At 42.1% G+C, this 17,500-nt stretch overlaps 1 protein-coding gene across 1 annotated transcript; it reads right to left on the bottom strand.

Annotated features, from left to right (window-relative positions):
* Positions 1-1,495: 1,495 nt before the first annotated feature.
* LOC138038123 (uncharacterized) lies at positions 1,496-8,807 on the bottom strand. Its single transcript, XM_068883947.1, has 2 exons — positions 8,734-8,807; positions 1,496-3,632 (listed from the first exon to the last, which is right to left on the bottom strand). Exons 1-2 carry the CDS (start codon positions 8,798-8,800, stop codon positions 1,954-1,956), a joined length of 1,746 nt encoding a protein of 581 aa, XP_068740048.1. The 5' UTR covers positions 8,801-8,807; the 3' UTR covers positions 1,496-1,953.
* Positions 8,808-17,500: the final 8,693 nt, after the last annotated feature.

The following is a 17,500-nucleotide window of genomic DNA, read 5'->3' as shown; positions in this document are numbered from 1 at the left end:
ACTACTATTTTTTTGGCCAATTGTAAGTTAACTGTTAACCCCATTAGCACCCTCTTGTTTGCAAAGAAGAAACGAGAAAATTGGGAGGAAGAGCTTCGAAGAGCTGGTGAATACGGATTAAAACTCTTTTGAATCATTTCAAATCGAAGTAAAAACGAATCAGTATAAATACACATCTCTTGACACAATTTAATCCTGTAAATCAATACCTCTTACTAACCCAGTTTGAGGTCCGTATTGTAAGTTACGGACCGAGTTTTTTCCCGTTAATTTATGGCCCAAGCGCGAAGCGCGCGGGCCATAAATCAACGGGAAAAAACGAGGATCCGTAACTTACAGTACGGACCGAGAAAACGAGGTTAGTAAGATATTTATTATATCTCTGAGGTTAACCGGCGCGCGGGCAAGGAAACTAGTCAAAGTGAAGCGGAAGGTTCAACTGCCCCAAAGAATGCCGTGCCAAAATCCCGAAAACTAATAAAATCTTCTTGGCTGTTAAGTTTGAAATAGTTGCTTGCAAGATTCAAACAGTTTTCAGTACAAGTTTATGCAACAGAAATGACATGAAAAACTCGCTAGATGATGTTTTGTCGAAATTTTAAATTTAGCGGGCTGTACAGCGGGCCGTACTGTAGAATACGGCCCGCTAATTTAGCCAATTACAGCGCGCGTACTATCTGAGAGATATAATAAATTTTGTTATGGCTTAGCGTTACCGAGGTAAAAAGTAATTACAGTAATAACTTACAAAAACGAACAAACAATCACATGTCATCGGCTTAAATGACCTCTCCCCATAGCAGCTTTTCAAGACCAGTAAGAGTGCGTTCGATTGACCCTATTCCGGAATAAGAATACGCCAGTGGAGTAATTTAAAACGGCACGTGGTGTTTCGAAGCAACAAGGATAATAAAGATATGTTTAAAATATCATTTTAGGAGGTTTTTGACAATTTTAATGTGAATCTTCGTAAAAACGAAGGATTTCTAACCTCTATTCCATGTATTCCTATTCCAGAATACGGTCAATCGAACGCACCCTAAGAATCCAGTTTGCAAACCAGTTGGCCATGCATTTAAAATCGACACAATCTCTCCGCCAAATGAAGGATCATCCTTCATTGTCAGTTTGCTCCAAATGAAGAATTATATCCTCCATTTATATTAGTCTGTCCCAGGACTTGTGGTAGCAGAAAATAAGCAAAAAAGTAAAAGTAGTCGCAGGACAGGATTTGAACCCGGAATACCCACTTTGAAGGAACTGCTGTTATCCATTTAACCACTAAAAATCACCAAAATGGTAAGCGTGCCGATTATTTATCAATTCTAATAAGTATAGATATATAATTATTGCTGAATAATGGTTATGTCTAAGGCTTGATTTTAAGATGGTTAGCTTTCTCTTGAAGTTTGGTAACCGACATTTTTCACAGTGTGAGCTTGCTTCTTAGCGGGTTTTAAGACATGTTTACAGTGGCATTTGAAGAGAAAAATTATTGACTTTAAATAAAAAGGACGTCCTCGTAAGTAGTGATGTGGTAGTCTCGTGGTTAAGTGAAGGGGTTGTTAATCAAACGTCCCCAGGTTCCAGTCCTCCGAGTCCAGACATTATGGTTCGGCTTAAGAAATGTTCATTTCCCATGATCCCTATCAAATTTTTCGTGTCCAAAATGAACGATAATACTTCACTTGGAGCAAATTGCAATTGACAATTGAGAATAATCCTTCAATTGAGAGAGAAACTTGGTTGTTACGATGCCAGCCGAGAAGTTGAACCTGGGACAACCAGGATCATATTCAACGAGTGATGAGAACGGGTCTCGAACCCGGGAGCTTCCATTTTCAAAGCAAGCACACTACTAGTAACCAATTTTTTTTTAGTTCTTCGACCTTTTATTCTTAAGCTTGAGTTTTAATTGTTACTTGTCCTACGCTTAAATTTCACATGACTGTTTTAAACGAAGTCCGAAGTCAGAGCCAACAGGTGTAGCAGCCATGAGAACACCAGTGAGCCAGAGAAGAGAAACATGCTAGCGTTAACATGGTGAACACCTCCGCTAGTACTGCATTTTGCTTCTTTGTTTAAGTCCTCCCTCACTTCTTCCAGATCTAGGACCAAGTACTCCTTGTACTTACCCTGAAGCCATTTCTGCATCGGCAAGTCGTTAGTCAATTCATAGAATGGCTCTAAGACCAAATTCGTTGGGTACGGCATCTGTAGAATAGTTGGGCGCCATAGAAAATCATTGGCACACACAGCAGGATTCAGAGAATTGCCTCCTCGACAGGTTGTGAATGGACCCGAAATTATCGCTTCACGAATAGACTCGCTCAGGTTCCGTCGGTAATAAGCAGATGATGAAACACTGTGAGCGCCCTTGTAAGGAATCAAAATTTCGGCCTCGAAATCTGCTTTCTTTTCATCAGTTTTTGTAAGGTCACAATACGACACGCTTAGAAGGGACTCCTTACGACCTCCCATTTCGGCTTCACGGACATAGTGGGTCCCATATTCCTTGAAAAAATCCATTGCTTTTGCATCATTTTGACTTTTCAAGAGTTCCAAAAACTCCTTTTTAAATGTGTCATCCCAGTTCTGGCTTGCTTTGAAATTGAAACTGTTGCGAAACCGAACTTGGAATAGTCTGTACTCCATTCCAGATATTGCAGATGAATAGGAACTGGCAGAGTACAATTTACTGTAACGGTCGTACTTTGCTGAAGCCTGAAATGTCTCTGTGGATTCCTCTTTGTATTTGATGCCATAAGACTGAAGTTCTGCCTTGACGGTTTCTTTAACACTTTTGAACACTTGGGAAAAAGGGACGGACCCAATTGCCACGGTATCAATTGACATCCCTCTGGGAACGAGAAAACTCTTTAGACCGTACTCAGAAATATCAATGGTCTCCATAAAACGTTGATCCCTGTTTACTGGAAACTTCTCAAATTTCAGCCATCGAGGATTGGCCATTTTTAAATGTTTCATGTTCCAACCTTTCATAACAATGTTCAGACCTGGAAGACACCCGTCTGGAGCCCATTCTACAAAATAGCAGTCCGTCAAGGGTTGATGGAATAGCTTATTGCGCTTCCTAGTGAACTTCAAGTTTGCTAGTTTTCCCACATTTTGTGAAGAAGAAGCGGAAAATCCCAGCAGGACTCCAGTGGTAGTATCGTACGAGGCGCCGTGAAAAGTGAAATTCCGCGAGCTGAATTCCGGATGAACAAGTCCCGATTCCGGTACTGATTTTCCATTCGGTAAGGTGATGTTTGTGAAATTCACGAAAGGAACTATAAAAGGGATGGGTCTCTCAATGCTTGAGGCTCTTAGAAGATACGGATCGCGGAAAGTTTGAGATCCATTCATGGCAGATTTTAAGCAGTTGGTTGTAGCATCTCCGAAGCAAAATATTGCTGGGAACTCGTACCAGTTTGAACGGCTCGAGTATGTTGGAGAGGAGATGTCCAGGACCACAGTAAACCGATCGTCCTTCGTAAGCAAAGCTCTTTCAGGGTCACGGAAAACTCCCTGAATTCCATTTACCGATCCTTTGATCACGTGGTACACGGTCGGGTAGAGAGGGCTGTCATACTCGAGAAGAAGTTCAACACCAGGGCTATTACCTGAAGCTGAAGATAATACTTTTTAATAAAATCAGCCTTGTCTAGTTGAAGGAGCTCAGTACGTTTTTATGTTTATCTGTACAATGCTGTACCTCCCTTAGTGGCGGGGGTGGGGTGGGGGAACGAAGGGACGGTGGGTTTTTTCACAGTCAAGAGGGTCAAGAAGAACTATTTCTTTCAATAAGGAAGCAAAAGATGGACAAGAAGCTTTCTTTTAAATAATTCTTGACTAACAAGAATTAGTCAAATTTCAAATTGCTTTTTGACCTGAAGACTATGCAGGGTTGAGTTCAAATAAACAAAATTCTAAAAAGCCAGAAAATCTTTTCTTCTGACGTTAAAAACTATGGCTACCCATTAATCATTTGCCAGAAAGAACACGGCTGCTACAGAACCCAGGTATGCTAATTAGTTAAGTTTGAATATTACGCAACACGATGAATCCACAACGGCCGAGAAATCTCACAAAAGCATTTTCCAGCGTAAATTGTATTGAAACAAACAACATATTGCTATTAGAGTAATAAAAATCCTTCCCATTTCAATTGCGTGTGTCCAAACAAGAAACACAATTCGTGTCACAAACCATATGCAATTAAATAAATTTCTCACAGTTCAGGATCAAACCCTTTTCTGAAGAACCTTTCCATGAATAATGAAGCACAAAATAGACAATAAGCTTTCTTTCAAATAATTCTTCACCAGCACATTTCCACCTATTTTTTTTTTTACCTGAAGACTGTGCAGAGTTGAATACAAAATAAATGTAAACAGCCAGACAACTGAGATGCAACTTCAGTAAACACAGAAGATGCATTCAAGGCGTTCGATTCCTTCAATTGTTGTTAAACCCATACAGAATTTGCCATTTAGTTTCAGTGTTGTACGTAACAGCAAAATTAGTAGATGAAGTATCACGTGAGGATTCGGTCGCTAAGTAACCGCCGTACATGCTCAACACAGAGGTCTCGTTTCCCGTACTCCAATAATTAACAGAATTCGGATGTGACAACATGGGAAAAGTAGCAGTCCTTCATTAACTCATCATTTGACAGGTAAGGAATTTTTTCTTCGAAATCGGTACAAAATAAAATAAAAGTTGCGTTACCTCCGATCGGGCACTGACAATTTTCGCGGAAAACTGGAAAAGACTTTACCCAAAAATTTGATTTTTGCCGACGGAGACGATCGTGTCGTGAAGCAAACATCTTTTGAAGGGCTAAATCATGGAAATAAAACTACGTGAAAACCTTGTTTTTTTTTTAAACGCGAGGAAAGAGGATGATGATCAAAGATAACAAATGTAAGGACAATCGAATTTCGAAAACCGTGACTTGTGGTTGACTCGGGTTGCGACTTCCCTGAGAAGAAGATGAATCTACACACAAAGACGCAGAAGACTCTACGCACAAAGACAATACTAAGCAGGGAAGTAGTAGAAAAGACCTATTGCGCAAATTTTCCATTTTCTTTACACGGCAAAAACCGAATTAAAGTCATTTTGTCAGACTACCCTGGAACCATGCTGCGCCCTCAGTCCCTCGCTCGGCTCGCTTCACTCGCCACTTTTTTTTCGCCACCTTCCTTTTCGCTCCATAACCCCAACTGCGGAGCTCGGTCGCAGGCTATTCTCAGACCAAATTGCCATGTGGCAACCCAGTAATGAGAGCATAAAGTTAATGTAAATAAAATGTATAAACCCAAACACTTCAGGGCATATTTTGTATAAACATAACAATGGTTTACTTATATTGCATGATACACATCTCAGTTTGTAATAATGAGCAAGCATTTTGATAGGTTGCGTTGATTTATTGAAATACTATACCATGTAAATTTAAGAACATCTTAAGAACGTTTTGAGCCTCATGTCGCAAAAATATATAAGTACGTTCAGCCATACGTCCAAAATTAGTAGTTTTTTACTGGGTTGCCTATGGGCAAACCCAGTCGAGGTCTACGTTTAGTTTGTTTGTTTTCTTTTTTTTTTTTTTTTTGTTTTTTGTTTGTTTTTTTTTTTCCGTGTCGGTAAAAGTCTTGCCTGTCACTCCCCTGGTAAGTAGTGTCTTTGTGTATAGAGCCTTCTGCGCGTATTTTCTTAGGATCGAGAGGGTAGTGGAACTGCGTAGATTTCTCTTGTGGACACAGTAGAATCATTAACTTATCCTGCAATGGCGTCGAAAGTCATGCAACGCGAATGGCGTTTTAGTGGATCCTTAAACAAAATATACCCTTATGGAGCTCAATAATGGAAAGTCAGTTGGATAAACTAGGCATGAATCTCAAAAGCGACGAGTACTGGACTTCGACAACAATCTATCGCCCGTCGAGACGAAATCAAAGTGAGCAGTATTTACCTGAAGTACGTGGTAATTTGACACAATTGAGTTTCTTGTCTTCACGCACGCAATCAAATAGGAAGAGGTTTTCGCCTCTAAGAGCAAATATGTTGTTTGTTTCAATAAAATTTTCGCTAGAAAAGGATTCTGTGGTATTTTCTGCCTTTGTGAATTATAATATCATGTTGTGTATTGAATTTTCGAGCTTAAGGTTCAAATGTGATATGGGAGAAGTTTTTTAGTATTGCTCTGTAAGCAGGAAGGGTTCACAGGCCTGTTGGAAGCGTGCTTGAGTTTCAACAAAATGAGCCCCAAAATCAGTGAAAACTTGTGACGCAGATGAATAATAAAGTAGCTGCTATTTCCAAAATGATGGAATTACCTGGTGATAAATCACGTCGTACACGTCTTGGAGAGTAAATTTTGACTTTGCATAAACAAGAGTTGGGCGATTGTGATCTTTGTTTTGACTTCGCTCATTTCATTGTCAAACTTTATCACACTTGACAGAAAAAGAAACTTACAAAAACCCGGTATCTTGGGCATATGAATTACGGGGTGGTGACTTCTTTGCCTAAAAGCAACTCACTTAACGAAACTGTCCTTTTTCAAACAACAACAAGGATTCAAACAGCTTCAATTCTTACAGAGTTCGATAAAACATGCGGTGGGGCAACCAAAGCGATAGGAGCTGTGTTGGGGTTTCAGTGTGAAAGTACAAACGGCTACTAACACTCTTATAACTCTTTTTTCATTGTTTATTTAGTGACCCACAGTCTGCAGTCTGCATTTTACCCTCAGTCTGCATTTTATCCCTGGTCTGCAGTCTGCAGTCTGCGTTTTACACTGACCGGTTATTTGAGTGGTTTTTGGCAACAGAGGTTAATTATTCGTAATGCGATCGCTTCCGTTGCCGTTAGCAATGGGTCGCAAATTTGACACTTTTATCGCATTATCACATTACGCATTGAACTACGTTATCTATTATTCCTAAAAATCTAAAAATATTCGTGCCTTATCAGTTTTCGGTCGAATTTATGTCCAAGAAGGCAGATAAATTGCAGAAAATATTAGTTTTGCATCCAAAAATTCGTAATCAACGCTAAAATGACCAAATTTTGCCTAGAAAACATACTTTACTGTTATTTTTCTTAAATTTTTTCGTTCAACTTTCGCTTTTATAAAATGTTTCAGTTTTCTGTAAATAAGTTATATGCTGTTAAAAAGCTTATTTTCTTAGCTTTAAAATGATGTATTTTTTCCCCCTAACTTAAATATTTTTTGAGAAAAAAAAAACATTTTTTGGCGATGGCTGATTTACCGCGGTTTTCTCGCGGTTGGGAAAGTAGGAAGAAGAGTTAGGCCAGTAGCCAGGTTTTTAACCTCAGAAAAGGATCTGTTTCGTCGTACGAACGTGTGAGGACCTGTTAATTACCTTTTGGTTTGTTTTTGCAAGCCCGGGAGGGGGGGGGGGGGGGTACTCCCATATGAAACAGACGGGGATGCTCGTCGTCTCGCTTAGGGGTGTAAATTTTGGATTTTGGTCTCGCTTAGGGTGTTTCGGGCAAAGCGCCAATATTTTAAGCCGCCAAGGTCAAAATTTGCTTAAGTCACGCCCAGATTGGTCTCCTTTAGGAGTCACAAAAAGCTTGAGCCACGCCCAGATGGTCTCCTTCAGGGGTTAAATTTAAAATTTCCGACTAGCATCCCCGTGTGTTCCATATGGGTGTCCCCCCCCCCCCCCCCCCCACCTCCGGGGCTGCACGTACCACAGGCAACCCAGTGTACCCTCACGGAGGGTCTAGTTAAAACATAAAAGGAGTGTAGTCACTCAGCTTGAGTTTGTTTGCCACACTAACAACCTGAACTGTTGTTCATTCTAATTGACAGGTGTCAGATCGTGACAGAGTTTTATAAAAAAAAAATGTTTCAAAGTTTGTTTGTAAATCCCTTTCGTCATTTCGCAAATAAAAGTATTTCGATGAAGCCTCTACCTTTAGTTTGCATCACCTCTGTTTTCTATACTATCTGACTCGTTAGAAAATTGATCAGTTTAGGGAGAATCTCCTAGCTAGATAAGATTCTTAGTTATTTTTTAAGGGGCATTGTACCTTTATTAAGTCTATTACTTATTTCATGTATCTTTATTTACGTGTCGTACAAATAAACTGTTTGTTGTTGTTGAATCTTGCCATAATTATAGCCTTAAATTTTTCGGGTTCTTTTGAGCAAGCATTTCTTCAGGTTTAAGAAAAAATAAACATGTTATTCACCAGCCTAGGTGGGTCCGTATCGGGAAAAACTGTGCCATCTGTCTTGAGTACCGCCCTCGGTCGCATCCAAGACCTCGGGCATAGTTTTTCCCAATACGGACCTCCCGGCTGGTGAATAACATATTTATTTCTTTAATATAAATAGACAGGTTTATAGTTTTCAATCTTCCAAGAAGTACGGGATGATTGAATCACTACCAACACTTATTCATTCATGCATCATTAGTGGAACGACTGCAAAATTTGCAGCATTTTATAACAAGGAAAAACAGGCTTCAAATTCGATTTACATATAGAATTCTCGATTAATAAATTGGGTTGATGCTGGTGGCAAACCTAAGTCGGCCACCTAGCTGAATTTGAATTTCTCGGAATATGAAATGCCTCCTCTTGTTGTAATGCAGCTACCTTTGGGTTTTTTTTTTCGTGTAGATAAGACTTAAAAGAAAAACTGTTATCAGGACACACGTCATAAGACATAGTTGCCATACGAACCTGTCGAAATCAGCAATCCGAGGGAAAGCAAGGAAAAGACACACAGCCGGAACGCGTTAGCCTCCATCGCACTCACTTCGGAATGTGTCCGTTGTTATTCATATAGCCTGGGTAGCAAGCGTTTCCGTGGGGTTTTCTGACCGAGCAAAAAATGCTCTCGCCCCATTTTTTGCTCGGTCAATATTTTTCTTCTGCGCCCCACGGAAACGCTTGCTATTATGCGTGTAGGTTGATTCCTGGCGCATATTATTCGCTCTCTGGTCGTTATAATATTTAAACATAGTCAAAATCAGATTCCTGACCGGATACAACTATATACTTTTTCATTTCATTTATTTGCCAGAGGAAAAAAAAAAGGAAGAAAAAACAATATAAATACATTGCACATTTGGCCAGCTTTTTGTGCTGTTTATATCGTTTCCACGCGCCCTAAAGGACAGACAGAGGACGCTCTTTTTTAACACATTGAAGCACGACTACCACGATGACCAAGCACAACCTATTTAGTTTACTAGTATTAATTAAACATTTCATGAACCAGAGGGTAGTAAAAAATTGCCCTAAAGGTGTATTAATATTCAGTGGCTTGAACTACTCGAGTAGTTAAAACCTTGATCCCTTGTGCATATATTATAATCACGATCACAATGGCGCAGGGCGTGCATAAATTAGGGCCAACTTTGAGCATGACGCAACGCAGAGTAACCCTAAGAGACACGTGTTACAGTAATAACACGTGCATCCCATGTCTTCCCATAAATTAGGGTTTGGCTAATGAGATGCAAGTGACGTACGTACAAGTTTTCATGGATGACAAAGAAAGGGTGGGCATACATTAAAGGCAAGTTTGAACACAACCCCAGCTCAACAACACGTACAAATTTCGACGGAGAAAAGGGGGCATTATTCCTGTAAGAAATGATGCTATTTATGTCGTCGACTTTGACCTCCTCGGGTCACTACAGATACATTCAGCCACAAAAATGAGCCAATCATAGATCAGGGCAGATTAAGGGATTGCGATCTCTGTGACTGGCGCTCTTAGCTGTACATTGGCTTATCAAGATTTTTCAGGCAAGTTTTATTCTGCTTAAGTTCTTTTTTAGAGGGCTTCATTCTCGCTAAACGCTTTCCATGGCTCCACCTCGGGTATTGATTATTGGCCACTCCTTTATCCGCCGTTTAAAGGACTTTATTACCTTTTATCCCGACCTTAACGCCAATTTTCTCATTGCCGAAGACTGCGAAATTAGATGGCATGATGTTGGCGGTAGAACTCGAGCCTTTGATTTAACAGTGGTTGAGTCTTTTCTGCCCCAGATTGTCCTTGGGGATCAAACGATCTCGTACACACTGACCCGTTGTCGATAGCTTCTGCTATTGAGGATTTAGTAACTTTACTCTACGACCGCTTTCAGCTCAAATGTGTTTGCGTTTGCCAAACTGTTTATCGAGAATCGAGCCCCACGTATAATAAACGCGTTCGTGATTATATTAAATCAAATACTGGAAGGTACTGCAAGAGTCACTCCATTACTCTTTTTATTGGAGGCATAGGGGGTTTTGGAATACCAAGGTTAGCCTTTATTCCAGCGATGGCGTTCATTTAAACTCGCGCGGCCATTATCGACTTTTTAGAAGCCTCAGAGGGGCCGTTTTAAGATGCCTGCATTCCCTACACAATGAGGGCATTTAACCAATAGTAATCTCTCATTATTGAAAAGATTTGCTATTTATTTGCTATTGGTTCGCCAGTTCCTTGCGGTTTATGTTCACCAAGCCGATGAATATATATTTTTTAATGAATCAGCCTTCAGTTGGAATTACACGTTGCTGACTTTTTGGTTGCAACATTCCACGCTGTTCACAACTTTTTATATCATGTGGGGATATCCACCTGATGGCACAGTGTGCCCGATGTTATTTATTATACCGGCTTTGGTTGTTTTTATTGTGAGCTAATTACAAAAGCCATATGGGTATACAATTCTTTCGACCACCGAGTAGGATAGGTGTGTCCAATGCACTCGGCTGCTGTTTTTTCTCACACTGCTATGAAACTCGGCTTTTTGATACGTTTTCCGATAGCCCAGTTTATCAGTTAACCAGATGCGGGACATCTGTTGATTCTTAATTGACTTCTAATCAATAGAGTAAGATTAGCTCTCACGCCTCCTTTTTAATTAGCTTAGCACCATCATCTATGCCTCCAAGAAACGCACGTTGGGCACAAATTTTCGTCGCTCAAAGTGGTTACGTCCTTCTGAGCTCCCTGAAGTGGCTCCTACAACGCCCTCCCTGGCTTCATCTCCCGGGAGGGGGGGGGGGGGGGGAACTCCCATATGAAACAGACGGGGATGCTCGTCGTCTCGCTTAGGGGTGTAAATTTTGGATTCTGGTCTCGCTTAGGGTGTTCCGGGCAAAGCGCCAATATTTTAAGCCGCCAAGGTCAAAATTTGCTAAAGCCACGCCCAGATTGGTCTCCTTTAGAGGTCACAAAAAGCTTGAGCCACGCCCAGATGGTCTCCTTTGATGTTCCCCCCCCGGGCTTCATCTGCAGCTTCTGAAGCCAATAACGACTCCGGGCTTATGCAAGTAAATGTGGAGGCTCTGGTAACTACTATTTCTGTGGCCGTCACTGAAGCCGTGAATGCTGTCCTAGTGAATCGGCGTTCCAGCAACAATGACAAGTTGACCCCAGTTCCTTCCACGTCAATTGTACACCCAAATGATCAGGCGATGGACGACGAGGTAACGGCACTCACGGGAGTTTCAGGTACGCGCGAATCATCTTGAACCTTGTCTGAGACCGCAGATCGGCCCCGCCAATTATTTACCAGCATCGCCATCTCTCTGGGATCACGCGTGAATGCTAAGACAAAGCCAGGATTTGGCAAAACGAATATGTAGACTTTGGGGCGTTGTTGAGCGTTGGGCCCCCGACTGAAATGTTCGCACTATCACTCTAGCCGGGGAATACTATTTTCTCACAGAACCGTCTCCATCTGGAGCCCGTGCAGTCCTCTAAAAAGGTGCAGACCATTACCCAGTGGGTAACTGCCTTTAATACTTTCGTAGCAATTTATGTAGAAAGGGTGCCCCGGGATGCTCCAAAATTATTGAAGTATTGTGAACTAGTCCGCGATATTGCCTTTAAGTCGGGTGAGTGGCTTTTCTACGACGAGCGATTTCGTTTCCTGAGGCAGTCAGCCACTGAAGAACACCCATGGGACCAAATTCACTGGGAACTATGGCTCAGGGCGATGGTGAATTCCTGCGGGAAAACACCCGCTAACCAAACCCATGACATTCGACCGCGTTCTCCTTCACGCACCTTTCCCAAGGGTACTTGCTGGACATTTCATGCCTGCAAAACCTGTAGTGGCTGCAATTACGAGCATATGCAGCTGCTACTGTTCCGCGTCCGGGAACCACACGCGCAACCGACCCCGTAAATTAGGAATATCCGGCGTGCTCAATTCTGTTCACCTCACCGGTCACGCCAGTAAAGGTGGATCGGCTTGAATTTTTGCTCCAGGATTATGTGTCTCATTTAGCTAAATATTTGGTCCATGGCTTTCGTTATGATTTTCGCATACAATTTATTAGCAACCGCGTTCCATTCGAGTCTCCTATTCTGAAATGCGCCTTACATAATCAGGATTTGGTCATGTCTAAATTGCAAAGGAAATCGGTGCTGGCCGATCAATTCAATACTGATTTGCAACGTTGCTTGGCATTCTGTGGCCTTGATACCCGTCGATACAAACTTAAGGTTACAGTTTTAGAATCGGGGCTGCATCGCATGCGGCTGAAAAAGGTTTCTCTGATTCACAAATTCTCACTATTGGCCGCTGGAAGTCAGAATGGGATGCCTTTAATTAAGGGTTACATCCACCCAGAGCGTTTGCTTGCGAAATAAGTTCGTAGTTAGTAGCTCTATTGTTTAATGCTATCTTTATACGCCTTACGTAGCTCACGCATGGGCTGCTACGTGCTCTGTAAAATTACCCCGGGGTTTAATATAATCACATACTTCCAGAAACCCATAAGGGTTGAAACGTGTAACGGCCCCTTGTGTGCTGGGAAACAAGCTTCTGAATATTCAATTTACTAAGTACCATATTTGGAACAACAAGAGCGAGGGGTTTCCAAATATGGTACTTAGCACTGAAACATTCAACAAATCAGTTCGCACTGAATATTCGGAAGCTGTGAACGTGCGTTACATGTTTCAACCCTTATGGGTTTCTGATACTTCTTAATAGGCAATTATCATTAGCCTTTCATTGACGCCTTGGGGCAGGGGTCGCACTGTGCCCTTTTTTTTATGGCGCGTCATAAGTTGTCCCACAAATATGTCGCGGGATTTATTCCACGGGAATCAAGGAGGTCGCACGTACGCGAAATAAATGATATTTGAAAAAAAGCCCGGTCAAAAGACAGCTGCGAGGTCGAAGGCTACGAGTCTTGGAAGAAAATCTGCAAACCAAAGGATGAAAACAAGCCATCTCCATACTGAGAATAATCCGGTGAATAGTGCAAATTTGTACATTGGTATGGGTTAAAATTCGCCATAAGGACCAGATAAAACTTTTGTAGAGGAAACCGGTGACTAAAATTTTGAACCGATAGCTGTAGCTAGCTGTGAACACGTGTTGTCTTTGCAGAATTGCAAAAATCCAATTTTTTCCTGTATTTCAGATTTGATTGACGTTGTGACAGAAGAAAAACAAAAAAATGTTATTTTAAGGCCATTAGACAAGATATGACCTGCTTTGAGGCAGGACATCGGTTTTTATTATCTTTAGGTTCTTAGGTCCTTAGCACGCGATGACAGATTTTATGTCCAATGTAAACACCAAAAGCGTTAGTGCGAACCCTGTCCATGGTAGTTCAAGCATGGGCTGCTACCAGCGAGTCAGTACACTTGATTGTTCCACTTCCGCAGTGACTTTTCAACGGTACATTTGTTTTTTCTGCCGTTACAATTTTCCCTCCTAGTTGGCAATGTCAAGTTATAGGTCAGTCATGGGCTGCTATTTACGTGCCATTTAATTGTACTTTTCCATTTTCTCTTTTCTCACACATACACTCTTGCTTGCGGCTGTAGTTCAGGCATGGGCTTCTCCGGCCGTGGGCACGTTATCTGTTCGCGTTGCCAAGTATCGTCGTGCTCTTTGCGTGGTCTTGGTGGGGCTGCCACATTTCTTTGGCCTTGGCGCTTTTTGTCGCCGCACCTTTGCTGAACATGGCTTTAATTTAGTGCATTTTTTATAGATTTCGTTGATGATATAAGAAATAGCCACGTTGTTGGGCGAATAACGCCATGCAACCTGTTTGTAGTTGTCCTTTTTTGAGACTTCCATGTCTCAGCAAACCTAGTGCGACCACATGCAAAGTGCTCTATTTAGCAATATTTTTATATCAAGGCCGGGGATAAGTGTCGACATAAATATAACAAACATATATTCCGTACATTTCAAACGCTTTATTGAAAGAAAAAAAAGACACTCATATATTGTTTAGGGAGCCGACATATCTCTCCCTCCATGCCCTACCGGGAGGAAGGTCGGTAGCAGAAAGCGATCGCACGGGCCGAAATCCCGGGATGATTCGTTTAGTACGACTCCAGCGTCTGGAGGTACTGCGTTTTTCTCTATTCTTCAAATATTCCGTCAGCGCATGGGGAAATGATCTGGCTCTCCGATAAGTACCCTAGCAAGAGGAGATGCTGGTTTTTATCAGGAATTGACATTTCAGTTGATCGTAAAGGCATAAACGCACTCGTAACGTAAGAACCACGCGTGTCTGGTGTTCTCCAGATAGAGGTAAGAGATGGTTTCATGCAGACTGAAACGCCTAAAAGGCTTTGCGTGTTGTAAGACAGCATGGCAGTTCACGAGTGAAGTTGTCTCTGGCCTTTCTGTGGATGAATTCCAGGACCTACCGATACGATATGGGCAACGGTTTTGAAAGCTAAAAATTTCAATGCATGCTGTACTTTTCTGGTAGGACTGGGTGGCCCGACACCAAGAGAAAATGAGGGGACAGAGAGGGAGGCTCAGGGCGTTGGTCGGGATATGTCATGTTCGCGAAAGTTATTTTTAGACGAGCGGAAGTCTGTCTTCCGAGACGTCCGCATGCAGACGTCAAGTCCACTTCGTCCGCCATGACATAAAATCTTTGCTTTTCTTTCAAACACCAGGCCGAGGTTGGCCTGCATACGGACGTCTCGGAAGACAGACCCGCCAGAACAATGACTTTCGCGGACATGACATATCCCAAGGGCTGGACCGGGAGCCTCCCTCTCTGTCCCCTCATTTTCTCTTGCCGACACTTATTTAAAAAAAAATTGTAAAAGGAGAATCGGGCGTCTTCCCTTGTCATTGATCATGAATGGCAGAATTACCCAGAATTCGTTTTGGGCAGGAAGGAGGCAACTTGAGAAGCACTAGCCAGATACTAAGCAGTAGCCCTGGCTGGTGTGCTATTAACGTAGACTGTCATACCATGCGAGCAGAGTCTCTTTCGATCTTCCTTGATAAGTCGGGAAGAGGAAATTGACTCTGCCAGCCGCCTCGACATTCTTTGATTTGCCACTCATCCAAAGAAATGGATGAGTCAATCCAGTTTCGACTTGTCAAACCTGTTTTTTTTTTGCGCATGATCAATCGCCACGCGTTATCATTTTTTTTTTAAGTTTACAACAGCTTGGCAATTTTTAACTGTCTAAATTCCCATGAGTATTTCCTCCATATGTCGGTTACAGAAACTAGTCTGAGTTTCGAATGCAATGATTCCTTGGTTGTCGTGTGTTTGCCAGAGCTGTTCGAAAATATCCTGACTGTTTGTTTTCGTTTTGTGGTTTGTGGTTAGTGGTCACGCGTGACTGACACCGACTAAATTTGAATTTTGATGCATGCTCATTACGAAATGTTGAGGCGGCTGGCAGAGTCTTTTTCCTCTTCCCGACTTATCTAGGAAGATCGAAGGAGACTCTGCTTGCAGGGTACATATGTCAGAGAAAGAGATGTTTAGTTGCCTGTTGCGGTAGTGAAGTTCACATCGAAATGAAAGATGTCACCGACAATCACGAAGAGGAAAATGCAAAAGAGGAAGAAGAAAACGAGGACCCTAAAAAAGACGAACCAACTTTTACAGAAATTGTCTTATGAAGTGGATTGACCATCCGCTTTGGGAGGAGTCGTGCGGCGCGTCGTTATGGTTTGAAGCGCAGGCAAGTACCCAATTGGCTCCGGCAACAACCTGGCTATACCCTACACAAATCTTCAAGAAAGCACGTTCGTCATAACCGAGTGATTGTGTTTGATATAGATTCTCAATGGCAGGCGGACTTGGTTGACTTCGAACATTTGAGTCGCCGGGTGGAATAAAGGATACAAGTATCTACTTCTTACCAGGTAGGTGTAGGTGGTCCCCTTGAAATAAAAAAACGGGTGCCTCGTTGGTGGTGGTATTTGAGAGCATTTTTCAGGAAGCCGCAAGTTGCAAACAGATGCCGCAAACGAATTTAAAAACAAGGATTTTCAAACCTTCCTCAAAAAGGAGAATGTACACCATTTTGTAATCTACAAGAAACCAAGACTCAAGTGGTTGAAAGATTCAAAAAGCCAGCAAAGTATAAATTCAAATTGGGAGATCAAGTCAAGATCAGAAAGCATAAACGCATGTTGAAAATATGTTACTTACCATCCTGGATGGAGGAAACCTTCACTGTTGCTCAGCGACTTCCGTGCGACCCGCACGTGTATCGTTTAAAGGAAGCAGACGATGACAGGTTTCAAGACACTTTTTACGAATTTGAGTTACAGAAAGTGAGAAAAACGCCAAAACAGTTCTTTCGTATTGAAAACAAAAATATGTAGGGGACTAGGAGCGAATAAGGAGGTGCTGGTGCTTTGGAAAGGTCCACCTCCGCCATTTTGCATTGCTCATGGTTCTCAGATTGGAGACTGGGCCCTTACTGTGGTTGGTCTTAAAAACATTGTTGAATAGGCGGTTACACGCTTCAACATTGGTTGTGTGTTGGAGAAAATGTTTGATCGAAATCAAACATTCTTTCAACACAACGTTTTGAACAAATATCATTAAATATGCACGCTACCCGCTATAACATTGTTGATCCAACGAATGTTTTATTACACCCGGCGTTCATTTGAATGCTTCACTCACCTGAGAAAGAAAGTACGGTCATTCCTCAGCTGTACCAAATCGGACACCTTGTCCAGAACATAGCGTCCTTCTTGTGAGGACAACGACAACGCCTGTCAGAAAAGAAGAGTTGGTGGGGGGATTGCTCTCCATAGGAGTTTTTCAAACCATCTAGGTGTATTCCGATTTAATCGAATCTCAAGTAATAAGAGATGCTCAAGCCAACTTACTTCCGATACTCGTTCCTCGTGGTCAGCCAGGGAACATGATCACAGAAGAAGTCAAGGTGTCATCCTACCTTTTCCTCCGTGGCGGTCAATGTAAGGGAAGACACAAGTCAAGAGATACCATTTGCTCCAACCTCGTTTCCAGGGCTTTTCACCGCCAAGAGCAGTGAAAAGCCCTGGGAACGAGGTTGCATTTGCTCCGGGAACCGTACGCGTGACCCTGCATTTTCGGCGTCGTGCCATTCTATACCATCATGGAATTACCGATGAACCACCAATATTACCCTTATGCACGACATGTTGTACCGTATATGCAGCACGGCAAAGAAGGAGACAGTAGTATCTATGGAGGAACACAGCCTTAT

The sequence above is a fragment of the Montipora capricornis genome, chromosome 2 (genome assembly GCF_036669925.1).
Source record: "Montipora capricornis isolate CH-2021 chromosome 2, ASM3666992v2, whole genome shotgun sequence".
NCBI classification, from domain to species: Eukaryota; Metazoa; Cnidaria; class Anthozoa; order Scleractinia; family Acroporidae; genus Montipora; species Montipora capricornis.
The sequence above is the reverse complement of the archived record's forward strand: the minus strand, read 5'-3'. Positions and strand labels throughout refer to the sequence as shown.

Bases quoted from the DNA above. Each gene is read 5' to 3' on its own strand.
- LOC138038123 (XM_068883947.1), bottom strand. From the start codon at position 8,800: ATGGAGGCTAACGCGTTCCGGCTGTGTGTCTTTTCCTTGCTTTCCCTC. The intron at 3,633-8,733 runs GTTCGTATGGCA...TATTATCTTCAG, and splicing joins CGGATTGCTGATTTCGACAG to CTTCAGGTAATAGCCCTGGT.